Here is a 24,238-nt window from a genome sequence, read left to right on the forward strand (position 1 = left end):
ATTTAGGTACATCCCACTAGTCCTGCAACGCATGAATTGGAGGCCATCCAATCGTTTCCATACTCACTCTCATGAACTGTGCTATGGTGTAGTTACACAAAGTGCTCGCAACGCCAAGCAAACACCCCACAAGACCAGAAAAGTAATGCACCAGAGTTTTATTATCATAGGTTGAGCAAAGCAACTGAAGATCAGAAGCTCGTTTCCAATCCCTTTGAAGGAGCTGTGTGACGCCTCTTCGAAACAAACAAAGCCACCGTGGCGCTTGCTGCGACAGCCATCACCAGCGCAGCCACTCCCAGACCAAGGACGGGAGCAGCACCTGTAAAACAATTGAGAGAAAGGGCTGGTGGGTAACTGCGGAGCCGTAAAGCTAGGGTTTTCACGTGCCAGAGGTAGTGGGGGCATTTGACCTATCCAAGTATTTGGTCAAGGTGTGAAAGGCGTGCCGGTCAAATATGGTCACTCGCCAAGGTTAGCTATTTCACACTGGTGGATGGGTTTAGTTCAGCATGGCAACACATCTTATGCTATTAAAAACAATCACAAATATCATATTAGGTCTGTCAAACAGCTTGTCATCTTAAAAACACATTTACATCGGACGACCATAGGACGTTTAAAGATGATCATGGCAATGTCTGTTGGGCATACTTTTAGGGCACTGATGTAATATCCGTGTTATGTACCTTTTCAACTATTTATTGGGGAAGGAGGTTGTAGTTGGATGCTATTGGCCCTTCAAAGGACTTCGGAAAAACAAATTGCTTCCTCACCAAATTGCAAAAAGTTCCGTATACAGATTAAGTATTACAGACTGCCAATCCATGAGAGGTCAACCTTAAAGCGTCATTGCCTCATGGAGGTCCTGGTTTAGCCTTAATAAAATTTTCTGGTATGAAAAATAGGTTTTACCCTTTCTGGCAACAAAACAGGTGTTAATATATTCACCCCAAATATAATCTTTTTACAAGGAATTAAGTCTGCATTAACCACACGTACTTTTGGTGAACATGCTCCCTTTATATTAGATATATATAGGTATCATCTTTGAAACGGATTGGTCTACAGAGACAACCTTATTTATGGCCTAGTCCGAGTCAAACCAGAAAACGCAAAAAGGCGAACAGCACAAAGACAATCCATGCATCAGAGCATTTATATCCCTGGGCGAGCAGATCCATTCATGGAACCTTTTTGCCAGTATCAAAGTATGAGAAGTAGCTTTTAACCGCGAGACTGGAAAAAAGTGCCATGAAATAATCTGGTAGTTTTACCTTTGGTTGCAGATGTAGAAACCCGTGGCTGCTGCTGTTTCGCAGGGCTGCTTGGCTCAGCACCATCTGAGAAGGGCTTGGCAATCACGATGGGGCCCAGCATCACATCTTCCACCGCATACGACGATCCTGAGTGAGAGGGCCACATTTGTAATTCGGCGAATGCTCAGGCTTAAGCCCATACACACCTGATGATTGCTTGTGTTGCAATCCAAACGTCATGATAATTTTAGTGTTTTTTTTTTTCCCCCCTTCTACGTGACTTTACCGAAAACAAAATGAATTTCTGCAGTCAAAAGCTTTAAATGGAAATTATTTATATTTAGTTTACTTGGCACATTACTTATTTCAATCGCGATGCCTCCATTCCTGATTGCCACATACCTAACACCATTATTTAGGCAAGGCTTACATAGTGAATGTCGCAGTTTGGCTTTTCTGACACTTTCCAAGAACGTAACTGCCTTGATATTCAAGGGTTTTCTGTACAAGACTAAATGGCTGAATACGACGGTTGTACTCACCAGTCACTGCTGCCACATCCCTGCGCCTTCTTCCACTGGGGCACGTGGACTCGCAGCAGCTGCACACCGAGTCCGAGCCATCAGCAGAGACCCACCTGCATTGCACACAACGGCGTCTGTAGTTACAGGCAATGCTCACTCGTATCCGTTCACATTTGAGCAAAGTGCCGATTGAGCACCCGTTCAGGGCAAGCAACGTACAGTGGTGTACCATTTGGCCAGCACCACGGTCGACCAGACCGATGGCGACAATACCACTCGATGGGAGCAGTGGCCAGGAATATAACTCTGGGCGTAGTTGTGTTTAACGGTATGATGGCACCCGACCTGTAGAGTCAGAGCCTTATAGGAAAAGTACTGAAAGTATTTGTAGCATCAAGGGGAAGTCTGCGACCAGCACAACTTCCAATGTTGTGTGACACACACCAGCCCTGGTGATCAGCTTGAAAAAAAAAACTACGAAGGCGAGGCTCAGTTGAGGCTCCCGACATTAGCCACGAGTGAGATTTGAACTCTGGTTACTAGGCTGAGATTTTTCAAAACGGAGCCCAAACAAATGGCGGACGTCATTTGCAGGCTTTTACACACTTGTTGCTAAACTCAAGTGCAGGCTATGACCAATAACCACCTGAATACATCTAAACAAGAGCAGACCCGTGGGACTGCACAGGAAATGTAATACCAGTTGCAGCTAGAAACTGAAGTCAGGTCTCAGTGATATTAGTTAAGCACACAGGCATGCAATAATGTGCAGCCCACATGCAAGGCATGGATGGAAGACACTGAAAAACAAATTGCTGGGCAATGCAAGGAAGCAGACAAACCTGTAAGCAGCCGAGGGGCTGTAGGTGCAAGCTTTATTGACGGCCGTAGGAGATGTAGCAACATCTGCAACCTTCAGCTGGCAGAAGACGAAAACCTGAACCGAGAAGAGGAAGATGGTTATTACTCAACCACACTGCCTACCACGTGGCTAAAAGGTGGTTTCTGTAGAAGCATGCATGACAGTGGATCACCTGATCGCCATTGTTGGTCAACGTCGCAAGGAAGCGGAAGGAATCTATGAAGAAGCGAAGGACGTTGTCACTTTGCCGGAGCAGGAAGCCAGAAGTGAGGTGAGCATCATACGAGACTTTGCCATCCACCAGACACCTGCACAGGCACCGTAGATGTACGACACGTGACTTTACATAGGGCAGGCCAGCAGAAAGCCAGCGCTAGGAGACGTAGTGCTCCTCTTCCACTGTATAATACGGCAGAGGGTGCGCCAAACCCACCTCTTAAGGGGCCCCTCCCACTCGCAAACCAAATCAGTCCCCAATGACGCACATTGACCACATCTCTCATCAGTAATGTACCGACAGACACCACATGATAAAAATCATTAACCATACATCTGGTCAGGCTTAACCATCAGAGCAAGATTTAGCGGCATTCCAAGGTCAGGCTCTGTTATATACTCAAGCAGTGGAATGTCACCTTTAAGACAAGGAGCATAAACATTCATTAGGTGGGATTAGGAAAGAGCGACATCTCACCCAGAGTTAGAAATTATTTGGTAGCTGACGGGAGAGTTCCTGTCCGGAACCGGGGTTGCAAAGCAGCTGACCACGAAGATCCGGAGAGGAACGTGGTTCAGTGTCTGCACGCTCGCCTCGACATGCAGAGTCTGGCCCAGCTGGTATACGGTGGAAGGTCGCGTCACACTCCAGTCGTCTTCATGAAAGAAAACACAATTAGACAACTTCAAAAACACAATTGCCAAGGCCGAGTGCAGACTAAAAGCGCAGCCAGGAAAGTGCTTGCTCACGCCACTGCTTGTGGAAGAAACCAAGATAAATCATGGTACCTCCCTTTGCCAGTACCAAAATGAGAATAGGTTTCCCTTTTTTCTGGCAACATGTGTTAAGATGTTAAAACAGCAAACTGAAACGTTTTACAAAGGAATCATGTCTGCATTAACCATATGCATCATCTTTGAAACTCATTTGGTGGAAACCAGAGACAGCTTTCTTTCTGGCAGAGTCTTTCGTCTCGACAGAAAGCCGTCTGGTGTGGACAAATCGGTTTCAAAGACAATGCATATGTTATCAGTTGTTTTGTTTGCATTCTGACCACAATTAGTGGTTAATGTAGACACGATTCCTTGTAAAAAAAAAGGTCTGTTTGGTGTTTTAACATCCAAACAGCACAGTTTGTGCCAGAAAAAAAGGGGTAAACCTATTCTTAAACCTCAGATAAAGTATAGAGACCTCAGGCATATATCTGGCCTATTCTTCAATACCAAGTACACATCTTGAAGGGTTTATAGTCTAAATTGCCATCCTGGTAGTAGCCATTTGCATAATAGGCAATCAACGTCCTCAAATCACCACTGACCGGTCATGAGCCTCAGCGTGAAGCTCAGCTGCTGTTGCATAACTTTGGCGCTGCTGAAGGGGATCCATGTGGGTTTGATGGCATTGCTGGACACGTTCCCCTTCCTGCAGTCCGGAAGAGATCAGGTACACATTCTCTACAATGCGCAGAGGTGGGTGATGCTCAACTGCACCAATTTGTGACCAGATTATTATTGCAATGTCGTTAACATCTTACAACGAATAGACAAGCGAAGAGATACAGAACCATATTTTCAGAGTATATTTAACATCGCAACTTGCAAGACTTTTATCCGACGAAGACCAAATAAGAGTAAGTAGACGACTTGGGAGAATGGAGTATAATTAAGGGAACCGTGGTTTACACAGTATGCAATGCATGTGTAATATTGTAAATTACGGCAGGAGACCACTTGACGGGTAGCACACTTTATTAACACTTGTCTTTGCCACAATAACACGTGTGGTCACTACAGCTCACGCGACACGTTCCACCCGGCTACACACACAGGCATTCCAGCCCCGTAGCATTCAGGGGAACCTACAGACCCACCCCAGCTTGGGTATGGGTCACGACCACTGGGTCCCGTGGCCCAGCCCTCACACGGACGTCCGGCCCCGGGTCCCAAGGTCCCACCTCTGAGCCACACAGGGTCCCGGTCCTTACAAGGACAGCGGGACTAGGTGTCTCAGGGCCCTATCTCTTCCTCCTCCGTCTTTACTGGTCACCAACTCCTCGAGCGCCCGCGCGCACCGCCTTTTATAGTCCTTCGCTCCCGAGGAGACGGAGCCTATGCGGACCGCGATGTGAGCACCCACCCTAGTCGACCAATCACCACGCGCTGCCACACGATCCCTTTTCCCAGCTTGTGTCAGCGCACACAACCAATCACCACGCGCTGTCACACGATCCATCACTGTCAGCGCGCGTCACCACTACACAGCCAATCACCACGCAGTGCCCCACGATCCCTACTGCCAGCGCGTATCACCCCTACACATGCACCAATTCAGGCGTGGACACTTGCAAGGCTGGATGTTTGAGGCAGGCCATGACAGGCGTTTGATGTGAACCCATCAGTAATGTTGCCACTAAAAACCCCCACGACAGACAGCACGGAGACTTTCCATCGGTGGATTAACTCGCTGACATTGGCTTTATTGAAACTCAGGCCTCGCAAAGCACAAGAACACGCAATTGCATTAAGTTATAAAAGACACCGGTAGAATTGCAAGCCGTTCAGCTGGACTTCAAAATTAAGCAAATTTCAACGAGACTACTGGTGAACTCGCCTGGGATAGCGGCAAACGACCGGCATGGCGACGTAGTTTGTGCGGATAATGCCCGTGTTGGACGTGGGGCGGTAGTAGAGGTAGTTCTCGTAAGACAGCAGCTCTGCACTCATCTAAGAAGGGAGGAAGACGTGGGGTTTATTACTTGGTGAAAGACCCAATGCAGCGGTTCCTTGGTTTAAATAATTCACCTAGCTCATGTCACCCATAAAAACACCCACACAAACCATGGCAAATGCAGATTCCCAATGTATTATGGAAGAATAAAAACGCTCTAATGTACGACTGGTCAACCGGAACGGACCTTTACACAATAATGCAATGATCGATCTACAAATATCAAGAGGATTTCAAAGCGACAAACCCCGCTGTTATTGAAGAAGTCTGGCTCGACTCGAATGCGGAATTGTAATTCTTCTGCATCTATACTCGGCCAAAACATAAAGCAGTTGGATTGCGCAGATTATGTTACAGCAGCACTAGCAGCCAGTTACCTGGAGGCTGCTGCCACAGCTTTCCAGTGCGTAGAGGAAGGTCACCGTCCCAGCAAGGGCGTCGCTCCCAGTGACTGGGCAGGCTGGTACTCCCAGGGACAGGTCACTCGCCTGGGCCAGGTGACCCGTGCCGAACAGGTCCCTGCTCACGGTCAGCGTGAGCGTCGCCTCGTCACACACCACACTCACCGTGGCGGAGGTGGCCACTGCAGCTGGCGGTGCCGCACGGGACGAGACGCGAGTGTTACCCAAACAGTGACACAGGTGGTCAGTGAAGACGTAGAAAGTCTCAGAGCCTCGAGTCAATCATCCACACACGGAGCTGCTAATACAAGAGTTCGAATTCCCCAGTAGCACCTCAATAAATGTATACACGCGTCACGACAGGTTAAGAATACGTTTTGGCAATCCACTACTGGATCAAGTCTCGCACATTGCGGTCGTCAGTTTGACCATACAGATCAGTACGGGCTGAATTAGGGCAAAGCCCCAGGTCTAGACACATCTCGCCAATGTTAACATTACCAGGACGCAAATTCGTGTTCAGGTATATAGAACAGTGAATTAACCACCACGCCACACTACCAAGCCCATCGTTAGTACGTGTATATTATGGTGTTAACATTAGTAAACACGGCAGTTACATTACACGACGAATAAACACGCTTGTAAAATAATCTTTCGACCAAACTCCACTCACCAGAGGCAAGACATAACAACCCCAAGACCGAAAACAAAGCCCTCGTGGTCTCCATCGCAAGGAAAACAAAAAAAACCCGAGACTTAGCACGGCACCAGCAGAGCCAACGCAGCTACTGTCCCCACTCGGGGCTTTTATCTGCGCGCGGCCTCATTCAGTTTCAGTAATGAGCCAATTAACTCCTCCTGCGTACGTGCCGCGTGATTTGCGGTGCAGCCCCTATCCATGCACGTGCGCCGAGATCGAGCAAACCTCTACTGATGAGACAATGAGTGACTCGATCTGCTTTGATAAAATCTCGCTGATTAGACAATGCGTGGGTGGATCTGATCCAATCTGGATCGGGATCGCTGAGGGCTCTCCATATAAAAGGGGTCCATGGCCTAAGGGAAGCGACGCAGCCGATGATTTGTTTTACGATGGCGACTATGCGAGTTCTCCTCCTGCTCCTGACCAGGTGAGGAGGCGGAGGGGCGTGCTGAGTGGTGTTCGGGGATGTTCATCAACAGCTCTGGATAATGAAGTATTATGTACGTTTGTAAGAGAGGGCGTTTCCATATCGCTTTGGGTAACTGACCTGCATGGAGAAATGCATTGAGATAAAAATGTGGAAATGCGGTCCTGAAATGTCTCTCTTGCCCCATTGTGGGTGGTGCGGTTCCAAAGGTGGCTTTGCGTGGCGCTGTTTACACCAACTCCTTCGTGCACCGTGCTGGCCTTGAATAGGCCCTTCCTAAAATCGCTACAGGGCCACTTATTTTTTTGTGGGGGGGGGCGGGGGGGGTGCGGTGTTTGCCTCTCTCTCATCCCCCTGCGTTCTCTCGTCTTGGCGGTCACGTGTCTCGTGCTCCCCGCAGCTTCCTCTGCCTGGGCTCCGTCCACGCGAGGCTTCGACAGTCGCTGGGACCGCGGATGCTGGGGGAGCCGAGTGGTAGGGGGCGCTGCTGCTGCTGCTGTCGCCACATGACAACCACATCGCGCATTCTCTCAATACCGCTATCGTGTGTCTGGACACCGCCATGCACAAGACTGTAATGGCGGCGTCTCTCGGTGAACTGGAAAAGCGTTACCGGCGACACGAGTTGCCAACCAGAGCGCTGCCTGGACGAGATGGGGGGGGGGGGGGTGAATTGTTGTGCGCCTGCCGTTGGAGCGGTCACGTAACGCGACGTGATGGCTGCCGTTGGGCATAGGCCGGCACGTGGATAATTAATAATCCTCCGGCGCATGGAAAAGGGGGCGTTCGGGGACATTAACTCTCCCTTGCACGTTCCTTTTTTACGATAACTTTTTCAAAAATATGGCTGGTGACTGATTGGCACGGCCCTTGCAACTTTGCTTAAAATAGTAAATTGTACAACATTTGACTGCGCAGGACTATAAGTAAAACTCGCGTGGCAAAATCATCATGGCCTTGTTCCTTTCCATTGTAGTAACAACGAACTGTACACTCGCGTTGATAATTTGCTTTTACCAGGCTCTACCTTGGCAACTTTCCACTACAATTTCAAGAATCTAATGCAAAATATCATGTTTCAACCGGCGGCTTCGAAGCTGCAGGCCGACAATCCCTGGTGTGAGGTTCATACTGTCGAGTCGTGCTCGTACCTTTTGAATTTGCGCCAAATAACAACACCTTACAGACTTGTGTGCACAGAAAAGGGAAGGGACTGATGTGCGCCCACCCAGCAACCGCCACGGGCTGTGTTTTTAATTGCTCCATAAGGTGCAGTTGATGTTGACGTCTCAATTTCTGACCTGCCTCCCCCAGGTCTGCTGACGCAATGCCTCTCCTCCACCCTTGGTTTTTCTGTGGGATGGAACAGCTCCTCTCACAGCGACTACCGTGTCTTTGTACGGAGTGAGTCCACCAGCTTTCACTTCAATCGTGATGACATAATTAATCGTCTTGATCCATTGTATGATTGACTATATGACGCTTCTCAAGGATCCTAGCAACTTGATTCAGGGCTGAGATTCTCTGGCCACTTGTTTGTCCCAACTGCTTCGTTTTTGATGCGTTATGACCTCTGCAGTTTTCCTATTCGGTGTCGCTTTTTAGGTTTTTTTTGGTTCACTCTGCGTTGTGGAATGTAGTTCTTATGAACGATGGGAAATTTAAGAATATTGGGTTCATTTCAACTAGTCTAATACAGCAGACGACAATCAACCCTTATTTTTCCATAGGATAAATGCGTGTGTTTATGACAAATGGGTTTTTACCCTTTTATCTGGCAACAAAACTGACACCTTTTTTTACAAGGAGTAATGTTCGCATTGACCACAATACCTGCAGTCTGAATGCAAACAAAAACATAACTCTGATAATGTATGCACTGTCCTTGAAATTGATTGGTCCACACCCGAGACGGCTTTCCTTGGAGCCAATTATCATATTTTGCTACTGGCAAACGAGGTTCTAATGGTGCGTGTTTACTAAACGGTTGAATCCCTTATTTATCAATGCCTCCTTTTTGCTTGCATAGGCAATGGGCTCTCCCTTCCTTTCATTGGAACATGTCATGCAAGGTGTGATACCTTCTGTTATAAACTGAACCTGGTGACTCCGGTCAGACTCTGGTTCTCTACTTGCATCGTCTGCATTTCGCACCGGAATCCTCCGTTGTCGACTTGGGTGCTCTTGTCGATAAAACTGACACTCAGCTATTAGACGAGGTCGTTGTGCAGGTTTGGGAGTAGCGTAACTCCAGCAGTGTATTGAGTTCCCTGTGTCCTGGAGACGTTCCTGGAACCGTGGAGAATTCCTATTCGCGTTCACTGACGACATACTTTGTTCTCCTTGCAGTCACGCTACCCACGTGAACTTTTGGTGCGCAATCCATCCAAATGCAGGTTTCTCTAATTTTGTTTTTGATGTCTCCAGCGGTGCGGAATGAGGCCGTGGATGTGGAGTCTGTGCACGGGGACTGCGGCTTCTCCATCGCGAGGGACGGTGCTGCGCTCCACTTCACCGCTGCTGGTGATGCCTGCCACGTGCGCGTGGAGGTGAACACGAAGAGACCGTTGTGACTTGCGTCGATCCTATTATTTGCTGGGACTGCTGTGGTAGTAGCGAAATTGTTTCGCAATCCATAACCGATCGGCCATCACGTGCCCACCGATATTGTCTGGCCAGAATCGAATTTGATTTTGTCTACTCTGGTATTTTCCCCTCCACGTTTGCTTAGCTCGTGCATTTATTTTTAAAGTTCAAAGATTTTTTTTTGTAATGCCGTCCACTCTGGAATTTGTTTTCAGTTGGTTTGCATTGCCTTTTAAATTTATTCCTACAATGTATTATTATTTTGATCATCTCTCGGTGGTAGCGACTTTGTTTCTAGATTATACAGCAGCTCTTTCGCTTGACTGGTATCCCTGGACAATCTATGCAATGCTCATTCCATATATCTTATCAAGATCATGCCATCTTTGTCTTTTTATCAGATTTACCTTGGTTTGCACTTGCCATTTGTGCTCTTGTTCATTGTAGTATGCCATGTCGCTACATTACTCTTTAAACCAATCCTAAGTATCCTTTCTTGCCCCATGGCCTTGCCTCATTGCATTGCTTTTTTGTCTTTAGTCTCCGTCTTATCTCTAGCATAAATGTTCTCTTCCGGTGCTTAACGGTAAAGGATATGCCATCTAGACGTCCATGTCACCCAAGTGGTCACCTTAATAGAGGCAATGTGTGAACGGTTAACTGGTGTTTACATCACACAAAATACACGGCAAAACAAGCTTTCAGTTGATGTAATTCACGTCTGCCAATGGATGCAGCTTTCGCAGTACTATTCAATGCAAAGATGGGAATCGGAGCAGTTTGATGCTTGGTATAGAATTAACGGCTCTGTATTGCTACAGAAGGTCCCTATCCAAGCTGACAAATATTGCGTACGGGGCTTACTTGACCATGTATGATCTACAACAATGAAATGTAACGTTGTCAGACCAAACCAACATACGAGCTTGTGCCAGAAAGATGTGTGCTACTTGGGGTTACTTGCACAAGACATAGACGTGAAACCAATAATAAATGTGTATTTGCCACCCAATGGGCTAATTGCCCAGGGATCGTGATTCCCGTGTGAAGGGTGAGAATTTGTGGGAAGAATAATGGAGTATTTGTGGCAAGGTGGATATGGAGAATGTATTAAACACGCGTAGATAAGCGCAGCATCCGTTTGTACAATAACAAGGGTTAACCTGGGAAAGTGATTTCGGACCCAGGAAAGCAACCCCCACGTGCGGTCTGGTCTGCCTGTCTTAATTTGGGTGGCAGGTGGTGGCGGATTTCCTATTGACAGTTTTACTTGTCATTAGCCTGGCCTCGCCCATCAATGTCGAATGCACAATCTACTGATTTGTTTAAGCCTTGCTGGAGAACTGGCCCCGAGTCCGATGTTGAGGGCTGCTGATTTCACCAGGACGGCAGGAGGAAGATCCAGGTGGAGCTGCAGGAGATGCGGCAGGGGCTGAATGGACTCGTCTGGGCTTTCACCATCGACTGCCCTGAGAACCTAAGATCGGCGAGAGCTGGCGGTGAGTACCTTTGACTTGACGCTGCTAATCGGACCCACAGACTGCACTACCTATGACTTGGTGCTCTAGAATGGGTCTGCTGGGTCAACGACTGCCTTTTTGTATCGACCCAGATCATCTCTCCTGGTGCTTTTGCAATGATGATGCGTTTCATGCCCTTGGCTTTTACTGGACAAACTTGCTGCTTTTGAATAATTTTTCAATGCAATTTCCCCCAATGGCTGATTGCAATAATTGCACCATATAAACTCCTTATCCTAATGCACTGCTGGTTGGTGCTGCCCTGGGTCTTGAGGGTTAGTTTTACCATGAATAACCACGCTGCTCCTTGTTGGCCGAGGTTGAGTGGCACTAACCTGCAATGCAACAATTTGTGCTGCACTGCCATAGCCTTTTACAGCCAGTGAGCACGGTGTTTGCCCATCTTTGCTATACACTCAACCCTGCTCCGCTTCTGAGATTGCGTGCATTGCCCGAGTGATTTGGTCATGTGCCAAGTAACACTCATTCACATACTTGACACGTGGCTTAAACGATGCCGTTTTATTTTAAGTACGTGTGGGGTTTTATACGATGACCTGTTGTGCTCCTGCTGCTGTTAGAGATCGCCACGTGCTCTGGTCAGAGCAGGAACTTCCCATGCAACTCTGTGCAGTGTCCCGAGCACGGACGTCTGTGCACGGAGTGGCTGCTGCTACGACCCCACTCTACGCCGCTGCTTCTACAATGAAGCTGGTACGTAGCCGACTCAAAACAGAGGTTCCATAATTCACTACCTAAACTAGGCTCTTGCTGTGAGGTTCTGTGTTGGCACGGTAGCATCCTGCTGTGCTGGTTCCCTGAACTTGTTCCATCACCCCGGGCTACATGGGGCATCTTTCGTGATTCACCAAAATCTCCATTACCCTCCCCGCCATGCTCCACCCAGTGTGCACCACAGATGGGCGCTTTGTGGTGCCCGTGTCTCGGAACCTAACGTCTCCGCCGCTGGACCTGAGCACCGTGCACCTGACTGGCAGTAGCAGTGCGCAGTGCAGCCCCGTGCTGGTGTCTGCAGACCTTGCAGTCTTTGACGTACCCATGGCAGCGTGTGGTGCCACTGTGCAGGTACTGGGCTCCTGGACTCTGCTTTGCCGTGCCCCCATCCTGATGGTTGTTGTTTGACCTTGTTGAAGTGCTGCATCGGGACCCTTCACGATGCACAACTCCTTTGATGTGCAGAGCACAATCGTGCACGAGTTGATAACGAACAGCAAGGTCACTTTATGATTGAATGTCAAATGAATCGAGTGCTAAAGCAGAATTTGGGTGGCTCCTAATATATAATTTGTTGCTAATGTAGTGACAGAGAAAGGTCACTACTGTGTCGGCCCGTACGAAGGCTGGGGGCCCCAAGGGGGTGCCTGGGGGGTCACGTGGTGGAGGGATCCGGACCCTCCCAGAGGTGGGGGAAGTGAGGCGTGGCCTGAAGAGAGCCAGCCACGCCGGGGCGGAGCCAGCCACGCCAAACCAAATATAAGCGTGGTGTGAACGCAGAGCGAGGCTGCTGTTGTACTGTACTCCAAGGTGAAGACATCTTCGGTCGTCAAGTCACGAGTCGTCGTCCTGGGCCAGGCAGGCCGTTGCCTGCCTGGTCCAGTCTGTGTCGTGTTCCAGAGTGTTAGTGAGTTGAGGAAGGTGGTCACCACCTCATGTAGAGTGTTATAATATTTACCGTTTAATAAATAGTGTTGCATCCAAGTTGCGTGTGTGTGCACCTAATTTGAACCTACTACACTAATTTGGACTCCTGGCCAGTACCACTTATCATTCTTCTACTTGATCGCTCAATGGCATTATCGTTTGTGTCCAGTGGAGAGTGGGCAGGAGCTCGTGTACGAGTTGATGTTGGTCTCCGAGCGGGAGCTCTGCATTGATGGAAGCGTCGCCATCACCAAGTCGTCCACATACAAGTAAGCACTGCCACACCCCTCTGCAAGTGCTATGCTCATCAGGGTCAAGCATGAGTCTTGCAGAGGAGACCCACCCCCATAAATGTCCACTGTCCCTGCGACCATAAATATTTGCAGAACCGTGACAAATCAGCTTCCTTATTCAACTATTTGTTTATTAAATTGGGACATTGAACGCACAAGGGCGCCTTTTCCTCGTCACGGAATCTTTAACATCTTGAAGTAGTAGGAATATAGCTTGTGGCTAATGTAAACACGGTATTAACCAAGGTGGTCCCTATACTGGTACGTCTGCAAAACACTATCGGTCCGCTGTGTCCCTCCTGCAATCTCTTGCTGCCGTGAGGGCGTTGTGCATGCCTTTGGCTGGTGGTGTCTGTTTACCAGGATGGTTCTTCAATGCCGCTTACTTGGAAGTGGAGACCTGCAGCTTGGAGTGCACGTGAGCACTCTTCCACCTCCAGCCACGGCCACTGGGCCCCTCTCCCTGCTGCTCCAGGTCTTCACTGGTGAGTGCTGCCCTCTCCCACACCCTTTACAGCTCTGAGCGGACAAATCCAACCTTTTTAGGGGAACACAGGTTGTGATGCCGCTCTACCCAGGGAAGACTTGGGTCTGTATTTAACATTAGCTCTGGCTCGAAGCCAGCTGTAAGTCATGCTTATTTTTTTCAGTGCTGAGCTAAGAGCTCAACCCTGGTTTAATTTTCACCTGATTGCTGGCTGCATTTAATTTTTGGATGCCTCGCCATGGCTGCTGGACTTTAACTGCTGACCCCTCCAACAAACGGACGACGTGCTAGGCTGTGCTGCCAGAGTATTGTGAACCTGCCAACAGAGTTTATAATTAGCCATAAGTGAACTAGAACGACTTGCACATTCTCCATGGTACGACGTGTAACTTCAAATGCTATTTTCTGGTGAGGTTTTCAATCTACCAGCTGAAACCATGTTAATGTGGGGCCACCATTGAAAGGGATAACAAAGCCCTTAATTCCTATGGATCTACAAAATGTGTCTTTTTGCACAACCCATCAACCAAAACGGTCTACTTGAGGTCATTGTTTAAAGGAAAATTGGACTAGCTTTCTTAGCCTCATTTGTCCATGTCACCTTTGCTTGAACGAATGATTGTCAATAGCTTGGCCAACTGTATTAGCACCTGATTCCCACCCCTCCGTGTGAAACCGTGCCCTTTACAGCATCTACAGACATTTAGAAATGCCGTTGTATACACTATGTAGCCAAACATGCGGAGGTGAGGGTGACAGCCTTTATTATGAAAATACAAATTAACTATCAACTACGGTTTCTATGTCCCCTAGTTCAATTCAAAAGTAATGCGCACGTTTTAGAGGCTTTGTGTTGTGCCTTGTCCAATGTGCTCTAAACAGGACCTTTACACCACTAATCCACGTGCCTTGTTAACCATGTCTGCACGCTACCAGACAACTCCTACACCACGCCGTGCCAGCCCTGGCAGTACCCGCTGGGAACGCCGCTCTACGTGCAGGCGTCACTGCTGCACCGCTCTGACCCCACGCTGGTGCTCTTACTGAAGGACTGCTGGGCCACGCCCACGGCAGATGCCACCGACCCCACGCAGTGGAAGCTTGTGGTGGATGGGTGAGGCTGGGCGGGGTAGTGCTCTCTAAACCCTTTCTCACTGCCACAGCAGGGCCTGCAGAGGCAACCTGGTTCGAGGCATTGGTTGTCTTTTTTGTTTCCCCACGTAAGCAGAGTTGTGCTAATTAAGTCGCCTTCAATGACAACAGTTCATGTACTGGCATCGCTTAAGCAAGATTGCAGTGCCGTCCAAAATATCGATGGCCACAACGCTCCTTGGGTTGATGTTCTGGATGTTAACACAGCCACCCTCTGCCTCCCAGAGCTGGTGGTTTGTACAAGGCCCGACTACATGCAGTGATGGTTGCATTGCACAGATGCACTGCCTATTGGAATTTGGGCTGTCTTGACTGTAAAGCTGGCCTTCATCCTTGCGTGCAGATTGCAAATACAGATACCTGCATTCAATCCGATGCATGACACTTGCTTTGAATTGAGGGTAAACGGCACTTTTTCCTGTGCAGCTGCCCCGTGCAGTCTCCTTGTTGCAGTGTGTTCTTCCCTGGTGTCGCCGACCTGCCACTGCCTTCTCACAACAAGCGTCTGGCACTCCAGGCCTTCGCCTTCATGAACTCTGACCGCAGCACCACCCGTGACCTCGTGAGTGCCCGATTCTTTCCATCCATTAAAAACCAGGTCACCATGGAGTGATGACGTGTACTGTGTCCAACTGGAGAGGACACAAAAGACTACGTAAAACATGGAATACTTTACTTGCTGGAACGATGCATTCTGTCTGCCACAGGTTTACCTGCACTGCTCTATCGTGGTGTGCGACAGCTCCAGCCCCAACTTCCTCACCGAGTGCAATCGGCAGTGTGGACAGACCAGGCGCTACCGTGAGCACCACCGCGACCTCTTGAATATCTTGCGCTTGTTTACCCAGATGACAAAGGGCTTTTCATGTTGGTGGTAATGTTGCTATGTTATCGTTTCTATTTAGAGCACATTTGCTGTGACTTTGCAGACTGGTTTTTAACACGCCGTGGCATGCCATGATGACCTACTCGTTTGATTTTCTGGCGAACTTGACCTGCAGCATATGATGTCCTTTTGTATGGGCCAGTGGTCATCAACCGATTTCTTTTGTTCCAGAGCGCAACGCCATCTCTGACGCTTCCAGCGTGGTAGGAAAGCACGTGGTGTCGCTGCAGGGCCCCGTGCTCTTTGAAGAAGCACCTGTTAACGACGCTGCTCTGCTGTGGCTGGAGGCTCCCTCTTCGTCGTGGGCCTCGGCTGGGACCCTGTCCATTCTCCTCGTCATTGCCACAGGCGTCATTGCGCTCCTGTCTGCTGCCATTGCCGTCAGGAGGCGCAGGAGCCGGGCTGTGGCGCTCGGCGGAAGTAGCTATTGATGACTACTTGTAATTGCTGGAACTTGCATATCTTTTGCAGACCATTGTGGTCAAAACAATAAAATGCTGAAATTCGCTACTACTGTTCTGACCTTTTACGATGAATGTGTGCAATATGTAGACGGTATTAGTCCTGCATTTGGTCACGTTTCTTCCCCAAGGCAAGTCCCTCAAAAGCAGCAACTTGTACTAAGGTTTAGGCCATTGACTTCAAACAAGAGCACTTTGCCATGCTTTAAAGAATCTAAATCCCAGATTTATTTTACTTAATGAATCCTTTCCCCCTAAAACACGCAAATGTGGACATTATGTTCCAGGGACTTTGCATCGCACTAACAAACGATTTCAAAGGTACATCAAGAATGTGGGGTAAAGGGGGAGAAACCGAATACTGCCAACTCTAACCAGCTTTATAAGTAAAGGTTGGGTTGACTTTCTAGGTTGTAGCCTTAGAGCATCTGTCGACATTGCCGAAAGTGCTCTTCCCCTGGAAAAGACACCCACCCCACAACGCTATGGAGGCTTGACTAGACATTCTTTGTGGCCTTGTGCTCGAGTGGCTTGGTGCTTCAGACCCCTGGGTTCTGATGCAGTGACGACGCGTCCGTCTCTAGCTGCATTGTGCTGAATGCTGGAGAAACTCTGCCTCTACTCGGTTCCTCAACGTTTACCTCCTTGGGCATGACCACCACACATGCTGATAGCCCGGAGTCCCCTGTCTACAACTACCTGAACTCTGGTACCTGTGTTTAAACCATCTACCTGAAAACTCTGCTGTTAGGAAGACCGTTTGCGTCTAACACGGCCTGGAAATCCTTGACCCCCTCCCTGAACATCGCCTCCCTTCTACCTTGGCGTTTCTCCCCAACGTACTCGCACTGTAAGGACGGACAACCTGTAAAGACCATTTCTCCTGAACTTGCTTAATTCTGCATAACTGACATGACGCATGAAACGGTACTATATTTTTTTGGGTGATTTGAATGTTCCTTTTTAAGTCCTACCTGTCAAAGTAAAAATCGCACACGAAACATCTACGTGACCTATCGCCTGAAATATCATAGTATAAAGTTACTTTGTCCTGAACTGATAACATTTGTAATAACAAGTTCCTTCGGAGTGGGCAGGTCGGAACTTGGTTGCATAACGCATTCGTGCGATCCGTGTCACGCGGCGCAAGCTACGTGGGGCGGCGTGTCACGTGGTGCTGAGCCAAACCGAAGCGCTCTATGAAATACAAATCGAGGGCGTGGTTATGCAAGACAGACAGACAATCCCTGGTGGGCAGTGTGGGACTGTTCCTACCTGTATTAATGTCTAAAGCACCCATATATGCGCACTCCCTCTGCCTTAACGTCATTGTCTGCCTTATAACACTTGAAACAAACTTGTTTACATTTCAACAAGGTACACAAAGCCAACAAACTCAGTCCCAGAAAGAACATTCGCTATTTGTTTGTATCCTTGGTCCAATAGAAAGTGAATAAAACTACAATGTATGCTGATTTTAATGATTACCGAGCCACGACACGCATCTGCACATCCGTGGTTGCCTCGAGCAATGCAAACGGTTGCTTAGTTTTGACGGGAGGTTCTCTGGCGCAAAGCCTTGGTGGCCATTTTGTTAACGAGAAAAAATACTATGATAAAACAAAGTGTAGCAGCATTGTGGCGTGCAAAACAAACGGAGGAGCTGCGGCTCTCAATAGCAACTAATCAATGAAGACAGTTTGGCAGCACGGGCTGAGAAAACTGCAGAGCAGCCTGTATCAAGACAAGCCGGAGACTGCACCGTTACTGTTGCAAGAGCACACGCTGAGGATAATCTTGGACAGCGTGCATGGAGACAAGCCAGACTGCACAATTACGTCTGCAGCACGGGCTAAGAAAACACTTTGTAGCTCGTTTGGAAGACTTTTTGGTGCTTTGTGCCTCGCCTGTCGCCCCCACTGATGTCCTATTCCCCCTCCCTCCCCTTTGAAATGTGCAGTCGAAAAATACTAGATTTTAAGTTTTCATGACTGCAGGGATCCAGACACTTTGGTTCTTTTGGTAAAGTCACGTAGGTATAAAAATACAAATAAATAAATTAAATCAGGACGATTCGATCGCAACACAAGCAAATCATCAGGTGGGAAAACCACAGCACCATATTTACCGGCCAATAGTCTATTTTGCTGAGTTAATCGCTTCCCTAGCGTTTGGCATTGCTACTGCAAGGGAGTTGTTGCCTTTATTGGTACTGTTGCTGCTTTGTAGTAGCGTCTTCCCCTGGTGTATCACGAGCACTCTCAGCATCCCACTCCCAGCTCCGCCCACTTCCCCCCGTCCTCGCTTCACGTCTCCCTCTCCTAGCGTCCACACAACGCTCCCCTACCCCCCTCCCCCCTCTCTTACCTTTTTAACCTCTTACCACGGTATCTCTCTCCCACTTCAGCAAAACATGTTCTTGCTGTGGTTTTAACACCTGATGATGATTGCTTGTGTTGCAATCGAAATGTCGTGATTTAATTTATTTATTTGTATTTTTATACCTATGTGACTTTACCGAAAGAACCGAAGAGTATCGAAAAATACTACTATAGTTACTAGATCTCTCTCTTGGGTGTCTATCGAGAAAAGATGATGACGATTGCTCCTCTTGTGGGTGGGCTAGCACTTTTGGCGTTAGTGCAACTTCATCTGGCTGTGGATGCCAATGCGACAGCCGCACACTCTGCTGCAGATAGGACACGTGTGTTGGGTCTCGGATGTCGTTATCCCAGCTGTGCGTTGGTGTCTGGGAGTGTCTTTGGGTGCATCTCTCGCATCTCCACTGTGAGATGGCGTCTTCCAGGTGCTGATTGCTCTGGCACAAGTGGACCACCAGCTGGACCTGTCCAGCGCCAGGGGTTCCAGGCTGAAGGAATTGATGTTACAGTGCTTCAGCAGGTCCTTGCTGTGGTCCTCGAAGCACTTTTTCTGTCCTCTAGTGGAGCGTTTAGCTGCGCTGAGTTGGCGTTAGAGAACTCGACGGGGGAGCAGGTGATCAGTCATGCGGACCACATGGCCAAGCCAGTGGAGGTGTCCATGTGGCCATGCTTACCTCAATGCAGGACGACTTTGTGTTGGTGAGGATCTCAGTATGTAGAACTTTGTCCTCTCAGGTTATCCCTAGGATGCGCTGGAGGCATCTGATGTGGAAGGCTTCCAGGATCTTAATTTGCCACCTGTATGAGGTCCAATTGTCTGAGCCATGAAGCAGGGTGGAATCAAAAACGGCATTGCAAACTCCCACCTTGGTGTGGGTCTTGAGCTTACAGTTTTTGAAGACCCTGGCCTGGAGGCATCCAAAGGAAGGAGGCTCTGTTGACGCGAGTGTCAATTTCATCGTCAAGAGAGCACGTAGGGGAGAGAGCAGAACCGAGATAGGTGAAATGGGGTAACCATTTTGAGGTGAATACCACCGATAATGAAGATAGGGAGTGAGGTGCATGTGGATGAGAGTTGGGCAATTATTTCTGTCTTCTAAGTATTGATTTGGAGGCCGACAGAGCGCTAGGAGGAGACCCGGTTGAGGGCGTGCTGCATGGATTCTGGGGTATGAACCATGAGTGCACAGTCGTCTGCATATTGCAGTTCAAAGGACTGTTGGGGTCTGGTTTTTGTGCGTTGCCGCAAGCCTCTTCGTCACCCTTCTTTTTGTATAGCTAACTACAATATTCGCGTCCTTCCATTCCTGTGGGATGGTTATGGACAGCTAGATGGACTTGATGAGAAGTTGCAAGCAGTGAAGGAGGAGGTATCTCCCTTGCTTCAGCATCTCAGCTTGGAGGCCGTTGGGTCCAGCACTTTCATTGTTTTTCAGGCCTTTGACTGCCTGGTCGACCTCAGAAAATGGTGGTGGAGTGTCGAGTTCATGAATGGGCAGGATATCAGACAGTGTCTCGAGGATGAGCGGGTCTGTGGGGTTGATGTGGTTGAGGATATTAAAAAAGTGCTCTGCCCATCTCTCCAAGATCTTTTGGTGGTCCTTGAAAAGCGTGTTGCCATAAGAAGACCTGACCGGGGTGATGGCTTGTTTTGGTGGCCATAGAGGGCTTTGACGGCATCATAAAACTCTTGGGTGTTGTTTGTGTCTGCCAGGCGGCTTTGGATCTCATCTGCGTGTTTGGACCCACCAGGTGTCCTCCATGGCATGGAGAGCACACTGGGACTCTGCTTTGGCCTTGGAGAGGGAGCATTGGAGAGTGGCAGAGTCTCGGTCGGAAAGGACGGCTTTGTGGACTAGGCATTTGGTCTGTAGACAGGTCCAGCTGGTGGTCCAGTTTTTTTGTGACAACTGGATGTTTGAGAGCATTGCCGTTCCGTCTCTTATTTTGGGCCTTCCTTGGATGGCGTGGACGGATCTCAACGTGGAACTAGGCTCTGATCATATGGTGATCAGTCCAATATTCCACTCCACTCATGGATCGGGTTACTAGCACCTCCTTGTGGTCGCACTGACGGATGATGATGTAATCTAGCAGGTGCCAGTGTTTAGAGCGGGAGTGTTGCCATAAGTTATTGTGTTTGTGCTTAAACCGGAACAAGATGTTCTTTGGAGCATAGGGAGAGTCGCCGCAGCCCGTTGCTATTATGCTCACCCGGCACATGTCGGCCTAGTACACGGTCACACATCTGGTGTTCCGAGCCCACCCTGGCATTAAAGTATCCCATGAGGAGTAGCTTGTCGGTGCGCAGTGTGTTTTTAATGGCAGTGACGAGAGCTTTATTGAAAGCCTCCTTGGCATCATTGTCTGCATCCAGCATAGGCCCATGAGCACTGATGAGTTTGGCAGAGTGCCCCCCGGCCAAGGGAATGCGCCACATCATCAGAAGCTCAATAATACCAATAGGGAATTCAGCGACGCATTAAATGATTGAGCTTTGCACAGCAAAACCCACACCTTGGAGGTGGTGAGCATCTTCTGGATCACCCTTCCAGAGAAGGCGTAGCCCTCACAAACTTCTGCCTCTGTGAGAGAGTCGTCTCCATGTAAGAGGATTTCACTAATCGCTACAATGTTGATGTTGTATTCTCTGAATTAATGGGCCACGAGGACTGTCCTTCTGTGCGGTCTGTAGTTTGCTTATCGTCAGAGTCCAGGAGGGTGCGGACGTTCCATGAAGCATCGTTAAGGGGTAAACAAGTATTGGATTTCCTTGAGTTTTCGACACTGAATGGGATGCTCCGGTGGTAACGGCTAATGACCCGGAGTGAGTGGAAGAGATAATTCTAGATTTGAAGTTTTCGTGACTGCAAGGATCCATACTCTTTGGTTCTTTTGGTAAAGTCACGTAGGAACAAACAAACAAATAAGCAAATAAAAATATGCACAAAGAAATAGCTAAATAAATAAATAAACATCGACGTTTCGGACGCAACACAAGCGTCCGTCATCAGGTGGGACAACCACAGAAAAAAAACAGTTGCTAAAGTAGGCAAAAGAGCTGCTAGTAACAGGGGGTTATATAAATGAGGGAGGGAGGGGGGTATAGCCAAGGATAAAGAGGGTGGGGGGGGAAGCAAAAATGACATTGACGGCAGATAACCTGAGGAGCAGGGAGCGGTAAATGACCTGCGCTGCAAGCTCGACATGCAACGGCAAATTTCCGAATGATGGGAATGAGTAGGGCTGGGTGTAAGAGACTGTAGATGCGGATATGAAGGCACACCATAAAGCAGTTAAGGTTATACCTGGTTAATAACATCCTTCCAATGATTTCTCAATTTGTTTCCATCTTCTCGGATGAAGTTATGTCTATGTTTATATATCTGGATGACGTCATGTGTGTGTGTAGACCAACGTGGTAGTGACGCTCCCGGCATAGTGACGTCACACGTGTGAGTGTGTACACAGTAGTAATAATACAATCATTACATCACCCTCCCCCATGTAAAAAACAGCCATCCCGGCTGTGACAATACAGAAACAACAGTCTCCAACAACAACATCAATAAATAACTGGCGACGATAATAATTACAGCGAGAACATATGTACACACACCGAGAGAGGGGGGGGGAAGGGTAAAACGTATGGAACGAGGGGAACCAACAACAACACATGTTCACCGAGAAGAACTGGTCAACCCACTTTTCCCTCAGCACAGCCCATCCATGTGAAATTGTACGCACGGACCGACATGTTAATGTGACTGCTCGACAACGGTGTAAGCAATCAACAAGGCGTCAGAGTCATGCACAGCGGCCAGTCTTTCGAAGGAGTTCGCGTGGCCGAGCCCTCAGGGGAGGCAAGCCCGCTCTCCCTGGAGGTCCTGGGGGAACTTGAAAAAGGCCCAAAGAGGGCACGGCCCCTTCCCAGGAGTTGGGCAACAGGATGAGCAGTACGGGGGCTCCACTCCCCCCTTTAAGTCCACATCTGGTCAGCACAACCGGCGACTCCAAGGGCGGCAGGTGCAGGAATTCTGTGACGAGAAGAAACCACCTCCTGAGGCACAGCACCACAAGCCTGCGCCTCAGCTCGTCGGACACGACAGCCACCCGGGCCCAGGGAAGTGGAGATGATCGTATTCCACCCAGCGGAAGACAGAAAAACTAAAATACATAGATTTCGACGCATTGGATGCACAACCAACACCGGTAATCAAACCAAAATCACACAACCACCCCATGGATGGCAGGGTCTCACACCGCTCCGCTACCGTTCCACCCCACAGGTGGCAATAGGGCGAAGACCGAAAGTCTAACACCTACCTACACACACTGCTTAACATTCCAGACGTCTCCCTACGTCCCAGGTCGAAAAGTCGCACTTCAGGGTCGACCCATGTGCTGGCTGAAGGAAGTCACGCTTCAAGGTCGAGCCAGTATGCTGCACCCAAAGGTAAAACGTTGGATGTTTTACAGCATCCCGGGTCAAGGAAGTCATGCTTCCAGGCTGACCCATGTACTGGGCAAAAACGTCTCACTTCAGGGTTGCCCCAGTATCTACATTTTTTGTGAAAATATGTGTAATCGACATGGCACAAAAAAAAAATGCCTGCTCTTGCCCAGAAATAGTTCACACGTGCAACGCAAACATCTCCGAGGCCACCCGTGTACATACAAAATGGCGGCCACATGCGCAACCCGCGTCCCCACGGCTTCCCGCGCACGCCCAGAATGGCGGCCCGGCGCATGAACATCGCTGTGGTTATCTGCGTGTGCACAAAATGGCGGCCCAACGCACGAACATCTGCGCGGTTTCCCGCGCGCATAAAAAAAATGGCGGCCCAACGCGCAACCATCGCCGCGGCTCCCAGGCGTGCACAAAATGGCGGCCGTATGCTCAAACCGCATCTCCAAGGCTACCCGTGCTCGTGCAAAGTGGCGTCCGCACCCCCGAACCTCATTTCCGTGGTTTCCCGCGCTTGCGTCCCAGCAGCCCTCACTGAGGACCACCACAGACATTACGTGTCACCCGTTAGCACTCCCCGCCTTTCCGACGTGGCGTCTCCATCCTAAAACCGTGCACGTCGGCCATATCGGGGGAAATTTCCATGTTACCACCCTACCGCCTTTCCGACGCGTGTCACAACCAGTTTCACGCGTCAGCCGTATCGGGGGGAAATTTTTAAAGCTTGTCTCTCACCAGGCTCGCATTTCAGCGTTCGGCTGTACAAAATCGAGACAGAGGACACATCGATCACTCTCTCGGAGACTTGCATTGCATCATGCGGCTGTACACAATCGAGCTGGGAGGAGACATCGATCACTCTCTCCAAGACTTGCATTGCAGCAATCGGCTGTACACAATCGAGCGGAGAGAGCGATGCCATCTGGCGGCAATCCACAGCCCAACGCACTCCTGAACCACACAGAATCCAAGGGGCACCCTCGAACCCATCAGCGAGTTCGAACCACACCGGTCATGTCATTCAAAAATCCTACACAACGGCAACCATGGGATTTCCACGGGGCTTCGGCACCCAAATCAAGAAACACGCAACATTCAATCATCCCACACACAATCGCAATTTCACAACATCACAACACATACAAGCAATACCCCAGACAATCCGTACATAGTAAATAATCACAAGCAAGTACCCAACAGTCCATACACTCTCGAGCAA

General features: G+C 49.0%; 3 protein-coding genes across 3 annotated transcripts in view; 2 read left to right on the forward strand and 1 right to left on the reverse strand.

The window, feature by feature from the left end:
• The window catches only part of LOC144953089 (uncharacterized), a 405,883-nt gene that overhangs the window by 166,960 nt on the left and 214,685 nt on the right, over window positions 1-24,238 (forward strand). The gene's annotated exons all lie outside the window — the stretch shown is intronic.
• On the reverse strand, window positions 192-6,721 carry LOC144953072 (zona pellucida sperm-binding protein 3-like). Its single transcript, XM_078883590.1, has 10 exons — window positions 6,667-6,721; window positions 5,967-6,178; window positions 5,469-5,585; window positions 4,181-4,280; window positions 3,340-3,517; window positions 2,818-2,953; window positions 2,626-2,720; window positions 1,802-1,896; window positions 1,278-1,406; window positions 192-322 (listed from the first exon to the last, which is right to left on the reverse strand). Exons 1-10 carry the CDS (start codon window positions 6,719-6,721, stop codon window positions 192-194), a joined length of 1,248 nt encoding a protein of 415 aa, XP_078739716.1.
• LOC144953190 (zona pellucida sperm-binding protein 4-like) lies at window positions 7,066-16,140 on the forward strand. The gene is given in 14 exon segments (XM_078883749.1): window positions 7,066-7,123; window positions 7,524-7,597; window positions 8,438-8,527; window positions 9,551-9,672; window positions 11,094-11,208; window positions 11,811-11,862; window positions 11,864-11,943; window positions 12,137-12,315; window positions 13,066-13,160; window positions 13,548-13,669; window positions 14,608-14,785; window positions 15,250-15,385; window positions 15,531-15,624; window positions 15,881-16,140. Coding segments are annotated over 14 exon segments (1,650 nt in total). The 5' UTR covers window positions 7,066-7,070.

This window comes from Lampetra fluviatilis, chromosome 72 (assembly GCF_964198595.1).
Source record: "Lampetra fluviatilis chromosome 72, kcLamFluv1.1, whole genome shotgun sequence".
Taxonomy (NCBI): Eukaryota; Metazoa; Chordata; class Hyperoartia; order Petromyzontiformes; family Petromyzontidae; genus Lampetra; species Lampetra fluviatilis.

Coding starts and splice junctions, on each gene's coding strand:
- LOC144953072 (XM_078883590.1), bottom strand. CDS start 6,721: ATGGAGACCACGAGGGCTTTGTTTTCGGTCTTGGGGTTGTTATGTCTT. Junction 6,179..6,666: donor GTTGTTATGTCTTGCCTCTG/GTGAGTGGAGTT, acceptor CGGCACCGCCAG/CTGCAGTGGCCACCTCCGCC. Junction 323..1,277: donor TTCTACATCTGCAACCAAAG/GTAAAACTACCA, acceptor ATTGTTTTACAG/GTGCTGCTCCCGTCCTTGGT.